At 29.6% G+C, this 14,982-nt stretch overlaps 3 protein-coding genes across 8 annotated transcripts in view; 2 read left to right on the top strand and 1 right to left on the bottom strand.

The window, feature by feature from the left end:
- LOC140669352 (choline/ethanolamine transporter flvcr2a) overlaps positions 1-9,542 on the top strand; it is a 55,235-nt gene extending 45,693 nt beyond the window's left edge. For 3 of the 6 annotated variants that reach the window (XM_072899125.1, XM_072899127.1, XM_072899126.1), the window contains 8 exons: positions 1,753-1,942; positions 2,492-2,713; positions 3,276-3,500; positions 5,397-5,538; positions 5,974-6,179; positions 6,352-6,455; positions 6,752-6,859; positions 7,125-9,542. In XM_072899125.1, coding sequence (XP_072755226.1) covers positions 1,850-1,942; positions 2,492-2,713; positions 3,276-3,500; positions 5,397-5,538; positions 5,974-6,179; positions 6,352-6,455; positions 6,752-6,859; positions 7,125-7,386 — 1,362 coding nt within the window. In that variant the 5' untranslated portion in view covers positions 1,753-1,849 and the 3' untranslated portion in view covers positions 7,387-9,542. Of the gene's footprint in view, positions 1-319; positions 516-1,752; positions 1,943-2,491; positions 2,714-3,275; positions 3,501-5,396; positions 5,539-5,973; positions 6,180-6,351; positions 6,456-6,751; positions 6,860-7,124 lie in introns of those variants that run through there. The other 3 variants (XM_072899129.1, XM_072899128.1, XM_072899124.1) reach the window with 2 other exon arrangements.
- A 539-nt stretch (positions 9,543-10,081) lies between these two features.
- The window catches only part of Bai (transmembrane emp24 domain-containing protein bai), a 95,531-nt gene continuing 90,630 nt past the window's right edge, over positions 10,082-14,982 (bottom strand). The window contains exons 3-7 of the mRNA XM_072899137.1: positions 12,330-12,657; positions 11,919-12,048; positions 11,745-11,815; positions 10,476-10,602; positions 10,082-10,237 (exon numbers count right to left, since the gene is read on the bottom strand). Of these exons, the coding sequence (XP_072755238.1) occupies positions 10,116-10,237; positions 10,476-10,602; positions 11,745-11,815; positions 11,919-12,048; positions 12,330-12,657 (778 nt within the window). The 3' untranslated portion in view covers positions 10,082-10,115. The remainder of the gene's footprint in view (positions 10,238-10,475; positions 10,603-11,744; positions 11,816-11,918; positions 12,049-12,329; positions 12,658-14,982) is intronic.
- Srp14 (signal recognition particle 14) lies at positions 12,859-14,012 on the top strand. The gene is made up of 4 exons (XM_072899149.1): positions 12,859-13,016; positions 13,088-13,160; positions 13,361-13,473; positions 13,549-14,012. Exons 1-4 carry the CDS (start codon positions 12,993-12,995, stop codon positions 13,663-13,665), a joined length of 327 nt encoding a protein of 108 aa, XP_072755250.1. The 5' UTR covers positions 12,859-12,992; the 3' UTR covers positions 13,666-14,012.

Below are 14,982 nucleotides of genomic sequence, written 5' to 3'. Positions count from 1 at the left end.
GAATTGCAAAGTTCTTATTTAATCACAGTAATTTCGTGTAATTTTTTTATTTACTGATTTATTCGCGGTTATTAACAATAATAACGGTGAGAAGATGATTGTCGAGGCAGTTCTCGTCGGACACTCGTGAACGACTAGAATTGCGACGGCGCATTCGTCAACGATATCGTCATTGATAGATGCGCGCGTAACCGTTGCACATACAGACACGGCGGATATATTTGTGTGCGTAAATATTTTCACGTGCGATTACGTGCGATGTTGGGGAAGGGAATAACGATAGAGAGGCATTTACGCTGAGAGTGGCAGAACGAGCGCCCTCGTAGAATTCACGATGCACTTAGTTTACGTCCGACATTCGTGATAGAGTGAGTCGCTTTCCGTTATCAACGTTATCGGCATGCCGGCGGTGAGACGTGACAGACCGATGTAACATCTGTGCAATCGCATCTACGTACGTGAATTTGGACGCGCCAAAGGACATTCGTGATGAATAGCGCGATGAAGGAGTGATCGTGAGTCACTTGCCTGAATAAAGCAATCGGAAAAAATATTTCAAATATTCATGATTAATACGAGAAGATTGAACGAACATATGTTTATATATAAAATATTTGAATATTTCAAACGTTCTCAATCATTTCAATCAGAAATTAACATTTAGATATTTCAATACATTTTAAAAATAAAATGCAAACAACTTGAAGTGTTTTATGAAAATTACATAAGGAGAAGACATTTTACCAATACTTACTAATATAGATTCTATTCTTGCATCATATGCATATACATTTCATATACATACTTTAATTGATTTCGTTCTTTTATCATTTTGTTTTTTTATCATTTATATAATGCTTCTTTAATTTATTATTTATACTATTTAATAATTATTAATACAATGAATATCCAATTTTATTTTATGGTATATATTAATACATATATATACATAAATAAAAGCAAAATTATGTTACTGAAGATTTAAATGTGTCAAAAGATTTTGTGTATATATGTTCCAATTTATGTAAATGATATTTAGAGTACTCTCTTGAGAAAAATATTAATTTTAAGTAGCTTTACTATTTAGGTTTTAATAATAGTTATCTTTTAGAAATTGACAATTTTGGAGTTTCGCGAAATACTATAGATCATAAATATTCGTCGATATTTAATTAGAATATCAACGTGGAATGGATGATTAAAATTTGTAACATAATTACTAAGAATGTCGAAAGAAATAAGTAATGAGAGTTCAATTCAATTTTTGAATATTTAGTACAATAAAAAAAATGTTCAGCGTTTATTAAGTGACTCATACTCTATTTCAATATCGTTAGATTCAATGTGCATCCGGTTACATATGTACACATGAATCACGCACATATAAACTCATATATTCGCATATATGTATAATACACATTAGATAAAAACAACTTATGAGTAGTCTTAATTATCGTTTTATTATCATGTTAGCTATACATATAATATATTTTTCGGAAATACGCGAATTGCAGATTACTTTTTCCGATATATTTTCGCAGAAATTTCTGTTTTTATGCAACATGATAAATATATGCATTCTTTTGAAATAATGGCGTTTTAAAAATCTGCTTCAAATAATATTTAAATATCTTGCTTTCGACATTCCAGATATTTATATTTTTTATTGTTTTCATTTTGTGCTTTTATCGAAGTTTTTATGTTCGAGAAATACGTTCAAGATACGAGAAATGATATCGATACTTGTTTTAGGAAGTAAAGCCGTATTAATGAAAGAGGAAAAACCGTTTAGATTCGTCTTCCAACAATATCGTTTCAATCACTCTCGTTAATATTATTAATATTGATCATGGAGGCGGAACGAATGCAAGTGTCTGAAAAAACGGGGAAGGCTTCCGGCGATTACATAAAGACCGTTGAAGGCGGTATACAACCGGCACAGGTAAATAATTCTGTGTTGAATAAATTTCAATAAGATCAAACAAAGAAAAATTAATGAAAGAGTCTTCGCTTCGAGTTGACGCAAATATTTAACTTTATTTTAGTAAGCTACCTATTATTTCAATCTTAGAGTTATTATTAAATTTATGTAATATGTTTAATTAAAATTCTTTTTTCTTTAATTTTTTTTTTTCAAGATCTGTATTTTTAAAAAAGAGATGGATTTTTTCAAAGAAATATGAAATTCTATAGAGAAGAAAAATTTATATTCTGCATTTTTAGATGAAACTATAAAATGCTTTAATGTCATTTTTATATATAATAATGTATATAAAAGAAACCGACATGTACATAATTTAATGTCATTTTTACGATCGATATATAATGACCGAGGATTAATTCTTCGTAGCTTTTATTCTTCCAATCGATAACATGAAGCACACAAAAGGCTGATAATGTCGCTAAATTTTTACATAATATTATAATATTAGTTAGATATTTGATGTGCATAAGAAATGGAAAGATCGAGAATGGATGTTGTTGATTGTAGGGCCTGGAGATTAAAATTTACAAGAAAAGATGGCTGATGCTTATCCTCTTCGTATTATACAGCGCGAGCAATGCCATGCAGTGGATCCAATACAGTATTATAGCGAACATTGTAACGCGCTATTACAATGTTTCGAGTTTTCTGATAGACATGACAAGCATGATATTTATGATAACATATATTCCGTTGATATTTCCCGCTAGTTATCTGCTCGATAAATTCGTAAGTAATAATGTTATTAACAATATATATATATATATATATAATAGAACAAAATATACATATCTTTATATACTACATATACTGTATCTCAGAATCATTTTCTTTAATTTATTACCATTTCTTCTCTCGCATAGTAGACTTTTGAAATTATTAGACAGTTTATTAGATAAATTATTAGAAATTATTAGAGAAAATTCGCAAAATTGGACTTCCTCCTCATTCGTCTGATTTTTTTTTAAGTATGATAGCGAATTTTGACGGCACATGAAATTTGCATAATTTACTAAGAACTTGTAGTATATGTAGTATCTTATCTAATCAAACGATAACATTTCCTTCTACTTAGAATAAACAAATGTTCATCAAATAAATGAGTTTGGATACAATTTCGGGATCAACAGGACTAACCGGATTTAATCTCACGGACGATATCTTTTGAAAGTCACTTTCTTTCAAGTAATCGTTGATGTTGATCGAATACATTTCATTCCGCATAATATCACAGATTCATATTTATTAATATCTAAACGCTCTCACATCGGTGGGTGGGGTGGGATTTTAGGGCCTCAGATATGCCGTGATCTTCGGAGCACTTGGGACCGCCCTCGGTTCCTGGATAAAGGTGTTCAGCATAGCTAACGATCGTTTCTGGATCACGTTTCTCGGCCAAAGTCTAGTGGCAGTCAGTCAAACTTTCGTTCTGTCAGTTCCAGCCCGGTTGGCTGCTGTATGGTTCGGGCCTGATCAAGTTAGCAGTGCCTGCAGTATCGGTGTCTTCGGCAATCAGGTATGTAAACATCCTTATGCATCATTAAAGTATTCTATTTGAAATAGAATACTTGAACTTGATGTTTAGAAAAGATTTGATAACGTCTAATTTAAATGTGATTTTTTTTATTATTATGTCTACTTATTGTCTTGAATTATATTAAAAATTTATTTTTAAATTTTTCTTTAAAATTGAGAGATTTTTTAAGCTCAAATTAATAATTGCTTTCAATTACTTTTTCTTAATAGTAAGAATTTAATTTTGTACAAATATCTCTTTTTGTCTTTTTCTCTCGTTATCTTTATACGATTATCTTCGTTAAAAGCATGGAATAATTACGAGCAGCATATCATCTGTCCGTAATGTGTTAACTTCATAAAGCAAAAAGAGACGCCAATTGTTAATCCACGCAATAAAATAATCTTTGATTACACGCATCAAGAGCGCGCGATAATAGACAATCGATGTAACGATGAAACAAATAAATTTGTTCAACGCGATATGGGTATTAAATCAAATTCTTACATTTCTCTCATAGATTACAAAATAACTGTTACATAAGAAATATTTGAATATCTTGATAATTCCGTCTTTTTTGCTCCAAATTATTAACTTTTAAATTTATTGCATATCTGCACGCATTTTTATTCAGTTGAATGTAATTTAATTTTATTTTATATAATTTCGATCGGGAAGAACAATGTAAAAGCATGTTAAAAATTTTTAAAAAATTTGCATTGTTCATCATTATTATAATTACACATATAATAAGGTCAATTTTTATATTTAATTGTCTCCTCTCTAATTTAATTTAATGTATTATGTATTATTTAATGTATTATGTATTTAATGTATGCAAAATATTTCAAGTGATTGTCATCGTTCTAACAATTCTTAGGAATTATTATACAAAATCTTGATTGTTTCTTAAAGTTTTGAAGTCTTTTGAAGATTGTCGCTTGAAGCTCCTTATATAAGACTCGTTTTCCAACAAAATAGCGTTGTTTCAGAAAACATACGTCATCGAGAAGACACTTGATTATTATTACAGCGACACGTGTCGTTGCACGTGCAGGCAAACATAAATTGGATCCCGCGTGCGCGGAATAACGGAAGTAGCAGTCTGGAGTATTCGCTAATCGACGAAGGGTGTTTCAGGAGATTTAAATTGCGACTGTGATTAGGTGGGAAACCGAGTCGAAGTGGACACCCACGATTAATTTCACTACCTCGACAGACAGATCGGCCATGTCTGTGCGGGGGCGGACGGATAAAACGAAGGGGGCAGGGGGCTCACCCTATATCGGATTCAATTGATCCTAGGTGCGGACTGTGTGCAGCCGCTATCATTTTATCAGCTGTCGCATTCGTGTTTTTTTATCGGGAAAAGCGGTCACGCCTTAATTATATTGATTCAGCTATTAATAAAACAGAAGTTTAATTCGATGCATTTTACATGGATCTCAATCTGAATTTTAAATCACTTCAATTCGAGAATCTGAAATTTTTAGAAAAAATAAAACATTAATTTAAAAAATGTCTTCAAAAATATTTACAAAATAAAAAATATAAAAAGTGAACATAGTCTCTTTTTCATGTAATATAATTTTAATTTGCTGGGCGTGTTCTTTTAAAATACATTTCACTAATTCTTAAATGACTTGTTTTAACAGTTGGAAACGAAAACGTTCTCCTTCGGTGTATAAGTAAGTCTGTGAAAATATATGTATACAGAAAATACAAGTAATACAAATTTCGTTTAGGTATACGATGGACATTTTCAAGATAAGCATTGTTATGTATGCTGCAATCAGAAAAGATTGAACTTACACAACAAATATTTCTTTCAAAAACTTTTTCCTAGAACTCGAAAGCAATTTCTTAGGGCATTCGTCTCTTGACTTTCTGTTGCAGCTAGGTATAGCTATCGGTTTTTTATTTCCACCAATGTTAGTGCCCAACAGTGACAATAACTGCAACGTCGAAAGGGGATTGCGACTTATGTTCTATATTGTGGCGGCTATCACGACACTCGTGCTAGTCCTCATATTATTTTGTACGTTTAGCTTTTATTTATATCGGATAGTTATACAATCTGATGATAAAATCTCGAAGCTAAAAAATTTAGGAAAAATATTATTTGACTTACAAATAAAGTAATTAATATGATTGATGACCCATCTTTCAATATGACTTAATAATTTAAATATTTCACTACAAAAAGATTATCAATTTAAAAAACAAGAATATAAAAGAATTTATTTTACAATACATATGTACAATTAAAAAGATATTTTATATAGATAATTTTCTTATAAAATATCGCACATTATATTTTAGAAATGCTATCTCATCAAGAAGAGATACTTCGAGTAAATAATATATTTCATTTTTACACAAATTTATATATTTTTTTTAAACAGCTCTGAAATTTTATTGTCAAGACATGCACATTTTCTCTTATCACTTAATAGAAACCAGTAATTTATAGTTTTCAAGTCGGCACCGCCTTTACCACCTAGCCCTGCTCAAGCTGTGCAAAGAGAGAACGTCGAGAAAGAGGCGTTTTCTCGTTCTATCAAGAGGCTGCTCACCAATTTCGGTTACGTGTTGCTTTTATTCAGCTATGGCATCAATATCGCTGTCCTTTACGCCATAAGCACTCTCTTAAATCAAGTTGTTCTCAAATATTTCCCGGTAGGTATATTTCCCTTTAAAAAATTGCAAGTTCTTCGCTTCTTTCGACATACTTTTTGGATTCTATTTTACAAATTGTTAATTATTAACATTGAATATTCCAATATGTGTATTTTCTCGATTCTCTGGAAAATTATAGAATTTGCTTCTTTTAAACTTTTCTTTCTCTCAGGGACATGAAGAGGACGCCGGTCGTATCGGTTTAACGATAGTTTGCACTGGGATGTTGAGTTCCGTTATATGCGGCGTTATATTGGATAAAACACACAAGTTCAAGTAAGTAATCTATGAATTCGTAGCTTATATTTTAATATTGTTCAGCGTTATCATTTTAACAACAGCAATATTATTTTAACGAATTCGATTTTTTCAAATCAGTAAATCCAGTTTCTGATAATAATTATTGTAAAATCTTATCAGGATTTGTCATTTATGTAAAAATAATTCATCAAATGATATATTATTTAATGATACATTGTATATTTCTGTATTTTAATTTATATCATTTCATCGAATGATATAAATTGAGATCTATGCGATTAAAACGACACGAAAAATATATAAATTTTCAGACAGACTACGCTAGCAGTCTACCTATGTTGTTTCCTAGGAATGATAATCTTTACTTTGACACTGAACAGCAAAATATACGTTGTCTACATCACGGCCGGCATCTTGGGGTAAATTCCAGCAATTTAATTATGTCATTTGTAAAATTTTTTTAAAAGAAGTACTTTATTCTTACAAACATATTTAATTATGATTTTCGCGATGCGCCTTTTTTAATTTAAACATAAATTTATTATAAGATATTCTATCTTTGAATTAGTTAAAAACCAGACTTTGTCAAAAAATCTCTTGTTAAAATTGATTGTCCCTTCTGTAAAAGTCCGCGCATTCGATAAAGAACGTTTTTAGTTTGAAACTTCTGAACTCTATTTCTAGCTTCTTCATTACCGGTTATCTGCCGGTCGGTTTTGAATTCGCCGCTGAACTTACGTATCCAGAACCAGAAGGAACGGCGGCAGGTTTGTTGAACGCAGTGGTGCAAGTTTTCGGCATCGCCTTCACGATGCTCTATGGGTTTTTGTTGGGAAAATTGGGCGATTTATGGGCAAATATCGCGATGTGCATCGGCCTTGGAATCGGCACCTTGCTCACGATCATGATACCCAATGATCTGAGACGCCAAAACGCGAAGATTTGACATTCTAAATGGCAGTCAACCGTAATGAGCGATGAGCTTCCACAGCTCGGTACGAGTGATTTCCGCCTTGACAATTCTCTTCACAACACCTCGTCATAGTCCATTTGGGACTTAATTTATTCCTCACACGAGTACACACTTTATGCGCCCAGAATAGCGCATAAATTTCTCTGAGTCACGTGTACCTACCGAGGAAAGATGTATCTTTCCTGAAACTAAAAATTATGAAAAAGACTAGTTGAATGTTATGAAATGAAAAATATAATTGTTCGTAAAATTCTCAGATTTATATTTTAAGATGCACACAAATTTAATTGAACGCTTGTTGTCTAAATATTAAGATGCTTGAAAATTAGAAAACTATATCTTTAGAAATGATAATTTTGTGTGGAAAAATTTAATAATCAGATTTGCCAAAGTATTCAAAGAAAAAAGAATATATATATATATATATATATATATTTTTGTCTCTATGCTATACATTCTTAGATATAAAATAGTATTCTATTGGAGGTACAAATGACAATAAAAAAAAACAAAAATCGTTGAAAAACTCTTTTCGATCCTATTGTTAGCTGGTCTTCTTTATCTCAGGTATACTGTAGTATTTAGATAGTGTTATGCAGCAAAGAAATTATTTTAGCAATTTATGCGTTATAAAAATCATGTATTCTCATATATCTATAACGCTCAATATTAACATTTAAATTTTGTCTTTTTGCATTTTTTCAATTTCCATGCTTTCCTATTAATTTATTTTAATATTGATCAATAATCAGAAGAAAAAAAAATAAATTGATCTTATTGTTAGTCTGATTAAAATTTGCAGTCGGGACAAATTTTTTGCTGCATAACATTAATTAGGAAATACCTAATCATGAATATGTACAAACGTTCAGCCGCAAATATTTATTGTGGATAAATTTACAAATGATATAGAAATCTTTAAGAATAATTAAAAATGATAAGCCTAATAATAATGACTGTCCAAGTTATTGCGATAAAAAATATATGTTATAAAGTAGAAACTGATAATGATACGTAATATATAACGATAACAAATATATATTCTATCTCTCTGTTATCTCGTGGCATTAATTATTGTTGATTAATGACCACTATAATAATTGTTACATTAAATCGATAATAATAGCAATTATAGTTTTTTACTAATGAATCATTTTATTGTTAAAATATGTAAAAACTCTTGTATTTAGTCTCTTGTATTATTTGGCAGTAGTACAATATATCTAGTTCAATTTGTTATCATTTGCGAGAAACTACAATTTTAATTGCTCATTTTGTGATAAATTATAAGTAGAAGATAATATAATAATTTCCGGTTTGAAAGCATTAAATATATAATTGTATATAGATAATTACAACTAGCTCTATACAAATCGTTGCGTAATTTATCGTATATTACCAATGAATATGAAATGCAACTTTATTATCACGATTTAGGTCTCTTTCTTGGGTTAGTTTCATATATTAATAATGTTTAAATCATTGTTATGTTTGATTCCATCTTTAATCGCTTCATTTTATCTTATGATAAATAATCATTAAGTAAAAGATAAATATACATTATTTTCCTATTGCAAATATTGCCGAAGACTAGACGGTTATTAGGGTATATCTTTATAAATTAACTCGAGTGAATTTGACAGTATCCAGTATGTGACAATACATTCATTCAAATATAAAATATTTATTGTTAGAAAAGAAGTCATCATACTTACAATTAGCTGTAAGAGGCTATCCAACTGTGAATATAAAGCTGCTTTAAAACTTTTACGATCATCTTGTGTGCCATTAATTTAATATTTGGCTCTAAAAGTAAAAATTAAATACGAGAGCGCATTTAGATATAATGTTAAATTTTTATTCGTATACGAAATAGACCTGATGTTAATATTGCTTCAAGACTATACTACAAGCAAAAAGTGTTCTATATTTTACAATCAATCGATATCAATATCAATGTCAATTTTTAAAATTCAATTATCCTAATTTTAAAATTATCCGAACCGACAAATAAATTGTCTTCCGAGCGATATTTCTCCATTATATTTTTTAAGGCATTTATTATTCTCATATAAGATGGTTCTATTTTATAAATAAAATATTAAAATAATGATATTTTTTATATTTTATATATTGATCAAGCTCTACATTGTAAAAAAGAGATGTCAATTTTTATATATCATAAGAAATACGAATCTTGTTTTAATATTGATATAAATTAATATATAATTAAAAAATTAATATATAATTAAAAATCAATATAAAATTGATATATACAGATATCTCTTTTATATAATAAAAGATTTCCATTATATTTATTTTACATGATACATTTATTTTATATAATATTTTGAAGGACAAATGATTAATTTAATGCTAGATGTTTGTATGCAAAAAGACACAATTAATATTATATATCAATAACCTTTTATTTAAGAAACCTTCTATCTTACATTTTTTAAATATTATGTTCTCGATAACGTGACATATGTGTAGTGTATGAGAGATGATAAGAAATCCTATTTTACATTGATTTAAATGTAGTAACATGATTGTAACATTTCTCCTGTTTGTTTATTTTAAACTCTTCTTACGTTGTGGCAAATGTAAAAAGTGTTTCATAATGTTTAAATCCGCATTTAAATACAAAATTGTAAATAACACAAACTGAAATTCAAAAAATAAATTTATTTGTTACAAATCTATTCTATGAGTTTCTTCATCCTAAAGAAACGTCGGAAATAGAAGAGTTGCCAAGTTGATAAACCAAAGAGAATGCATATCGAGAATAAACTGAAGTATAGCACTCGAGTGTTTGTGGCCTCTGAAATAAAAAAAGACGCCCATTCGTAATTCGATTATCGAGTAGGATATGAAAGCAATGCTGAACTATGAAAATATAACTATTTCGATTTGCATCAATTGTAATTATATAATTTAAAAGTTTCCTTTTTTAATAAAACTATTTTTTTTGCTGTTTGAAAAAGTAATATTGGCTATGTAATATTTTAGTATTTTTTCTGTGAGTAATTTATATAGATATAGATATTTTTTTTTCTTACCATTTGTATCTCTCATTTCTTCCTCATTCTTACGCATTCTGGCGAAGTCTTGCACTATCGCCTCAGACAAATCCTCCAATCGTTTCAATTCTACTTCTACTGGTTTTAATTTGGCTGCTTCACCGATCTATCAATAAAGAAAATAACGATTCTTAGAAATCGGCGATAATAAAAATTAGCAATATTGTTAGTATCGATATAAATTATGACTTAATAAAAAAAGAACACATTTTTACTATAAAATTAAGGCCAAATAATGAATAATCTTTGTGTGTATGTGTTTTGTACAAAGCAACAAGAAATATTATACGACCTCGCAAATTCTAAGATTGCAATAGCTTTAATCTTTGAACACCAAATGTGATAAAGTCAACTCATTATTTTGGATAGTTGATTATTAAAATCTTTGATTCTTAAAGACATATATATTTCGAATGTAAGTTTTATATTAAAAACTACATAAAAAATCTATTGAAAAATATCTAAATAATTATATTAATTATTAATATTTTAACCTACATTTATCTAAATTTACCAAATGTTTTAGAGACAGAAAAAATATTACAATATAATAGAGGAATAGTTCTATTGCAATCTTTGAAAAATACTATGTATATGATGAAATAATTTAGTAGTATTTGTGTCTTTAGTATTATTGAAAAAGAGCTGAAATACTCACAACAGTATTAGCATGTGTCACTACTACTGTTCTATTACTGTTATATGAAGATGCACCATTAATGTATTTTTTAAAAATTAATCATTAAAATAGAAGATATTTTCTACAGAAAATTTCAATAATTTTTAATGGCCAAAATATTTGTTTCAAATATCAATTGTTAGAATTAGTAAAAATTTCTGAATAGAATAAAATAATATGTTTAATTGATAGAGTAAATATAATTGATTTTAGTATTAAACACTTGTCGTGTTTATACAGATGAAATAACAATTCTGTGTTAATGGAACATCAGCAATAAATTCATGCACAAAATAATGAAAACTTATGCTATGTTCCTAAACAGCTTAATTTTAAAGTTGGTTATCATATATAATAATCTGTTTGTGATAAAATGCATGCTATGTGAAAACACAATATTGAAAACTCTACTTTACCAACTGCATCGTGGAAATAAGCCACATATAAAGAGAAAGTAGATAAAATAAGATCAGATAGTTTCTTGTTAAATGATACCGAAAATAAGATAGGTATATAATAAGTAATAAATATAATCATTTATACAATCATATATAATGTATGGGACTTACGCCTTCGTAACTCTTAGCTTCAATGCCACGTTTCGTGATTAGCATAACTTCTTGCCTAATACCACGTTGATCTGAAATCATATATATATGCATATAAATCTCATATTTTATGTAAGGACCAGAATTTTATAACAGGGTATGATAAATAATTAAATAACCTGAATATATACATACGATTTGGAACATGTGAAGCAAAGCATATTTCAAAAGTATCATAAGTTTCAGTTACAAAGGAGAACTTTAACGGCTTTCCATGAGGAATATCTTCTTTCTGGGACAATATGTGTCCTTTGGAATCCTGTATCTGTAAGCAAAAAATTATACATTTATATTTATTGTTATATTTAATGATAATAAAAGAAACAATATGCGCCTTTTGGAATCCTATATTTGTAAACAAAAATATTATTTATTTAACTCTTATATATATATTATTATACTTAAAAAAATGAGAAATTTTCTGTCACAGCTGTCAGTTCACATTGACATGTATGGTTATGTCTTTCCTAACCTCTGCTCTTACAGGACATTATTTCGACGAAGGATGAATAAAAGGTATTCTGTGATAAATCACAATCTACTTACCACGTAATCAGTTTTCTGACCTATCGCCTCCGACACCTCGTACTCGCCCGTAACGAGCACATCCGCGTGAACCTCCTCCTTGAGACACTTGTGGCTGTTAGGTTCCAGGTAGAACATGATACCGTGAACCTGAGCGATGCAGAAAATCGCCAGGAGAGCTTTGACGTGAGCGCGGCTCATCCTGGTTGTTGTTATTGTCGATGATCGTCCTGGAAAAACTCCGATGGGGTCTGACTTATTACCAGCAAGTTCCACGCATTCCACAGTTACAGAACGTTCGTCAACATCACGATGAGGTGGCAGCCATTGACCATTAAATACGTAATAACTTAGAGAGGACACTAACTTTATATTACTTGGCGATTGATTACTTTTTCTTACATGCAAAAACGTGAATGGTTTGAAGTATATATAATTATAAAAAACATTTCTCTCTCTTTCTCTTGAAATATAAAAATATATTATATAATCCCATGGAATATTTAACATCCATTACGAATGATCAATTTCATATACGTGGATCGTCTTCTAGAGTTTTACATAGTCTATGGTTCTGTCAATATAAGCAAGGATTGCGACTGCATTTTCTAACCTCTCATTTCATCTCTTTGGGAGACTGCTTTTGACGGCTTTTGACATTTAACATATGCTACCATCGTCAGAATGGTCCTGTTGGAGAATGACGCGGTAATTTGACATTTCACCGGTGGTATGGTTTTCTCAAGCGTGAAAGACTAACCGATGACTCTTAATTGCAGTTCTTAGCGGAGCTAACCAAACTCTTTGAGAAGTCGCGTTTGTCTGGTGCAGTATCGCTCACTATTAAAAGATGTGAGTATCCTGTTTTTCATTCATTCCTTCTTAAAATATAAAAAACTATTTTATACTTTTATTAATTTATTTGGAAAACATTGGCTTTTAATAAATTACATACGTTTAACAAGAAAATAAAAAGGATTGTGAAAATCTATACTTTTATACATTCCTCTCTTTCTATTTGTATTGTAAGAGATTTTTTATTTTTCTTGTAGTTAATGGACATAACAAACCTGTGCCCAGGAAAGGCAGGCCTCCTCTGCCAACTCCAACGGAGTATCTTTGCCTAGTTCGAGCATCTTTTCGTAATAAGAAGATTTCCACTGTTGTATATATCTGTTTTTTAGCGGTAAATGACAATGGCTTATTTATGTCTTTCTTACATGATATTTTTATTTTTCAGATTCATTCCAAAGATGTAAACAAATTCCAACAGGCATATTGGAATCTCTTGAAGACAAATATAAGTGGGCTAAGGAAGCTGAAGAAGGCAAAATCAGCAAAGCCAAAGGTTCACTGACCCAACGAGAACTAACTGCGTAGCAGTTATTTATTTCTTTGTTATTAAACTCTTTTATACTGTGTTTGCCATATATCGACACTCTTTATCTACTGTGTAAACCGACGAGGAAGGTGCGTTTTGTGCAACATTTTGTATAGACTAATGTACAAAAGGTAAATAATATTGTTATGAAAACACATACAATCGCATTTTATAAACGCACATTTTCATAAATTTGTGCAATCGTAATAAAACAATATTCCAATATTCAGGACAATTAGTCGATTAAAATAGATTTTAAGATAAATAATTGGGATAAAAATTAAAAATACCTATCTTAATCTGAGGCGTCAAATTTAAACGGAGTTTTATATATTGCTTATTTTTATCAATCTCTTAATTTAAAACATAAATTCAGATAATATTTTTCATATATTTTATCACTATATTCTTCATATTTTATTTTTTTGTTGAGTTATATATGTGTGTGTGATAGAATAATAATTTTCTTTCTAAAACTTAAATATCTTCAGGTATAAGAGTATTGTCGCTCTTCTATATATTTTTATCGCACTGTATTGGAAAAATTTCGAAGAGATTAAATTCCGATGCTATTGTCTTTCAAACAATGGATTCAGTGACTTGAATAATACTTCGAGATATATCACCTGTCTAATCGTTTGTCGTAAAAATATTGTTTCGAATGATGCGAAATAATTTTTGTCTCCGTTTCACGAGATTTATGAAGTTAAATTTTCAGTCGCAAAAATATCTGATCGATTTATCGTTTGTCTCTTGTCGACTAATAAATAAATCTTCTTTTTGAGCAACAATTAACTGATTACATAATCGTTGCATACATAAACGAATTTATTTTGATTGTGCTATGAATTAGATTTTACTGATTTGTTAAAACGAAGAGAAGTGCAATAATTTGCATCTGTATATTAGATTCATTTTGTTTCGGATTTTGGTCTTCGTCATTCTTAAAAGAAACAATTTATATCGAGAATTTTATCCTAAAATCGTGCGTCTTAAAAACTTTTAAAATAACATTATCGATAAAAATTGCGACACTATGCGCGTTCTTATTTGACAATAATGTTAAATGAGAGTAAGAAGAGAGTTCGTAAAATTAAGTTGTTTCGATTGATATTATGTCAGTCAGTACGATTTTATTTTTTACTCTATGAAATTATGTTTTCCTCATCTCAATCATCGTAATTCGACAATCTGTGTGCGGCATTATATATTCTACGAGTAAACTTTGGCACTGAATCCAAACGCGGACCATTGTGCAAAATCCTGGAGGGCTGCCAATGTGATATCTAATGT

This window comes from Anoplolepis gracilipes, chromosome 9 (assembly GCF_047496725.1).
Source record: "Anoplolepis gracilipes chromosome 9, ASM4749672v1, whole genome shotgun sequence".
Taxonomy (NCBI): Eukaryota; Metazoa; Arthropoda; class Insecta; order Hymenoptera; family Formicidae; genus Anoplolepis; species Anoplolepis gracilipes.
Note: the sequence above shows the minus strand (reverse complement) of the source record. Positions and strands in the feature narration are given on the sequence as shown.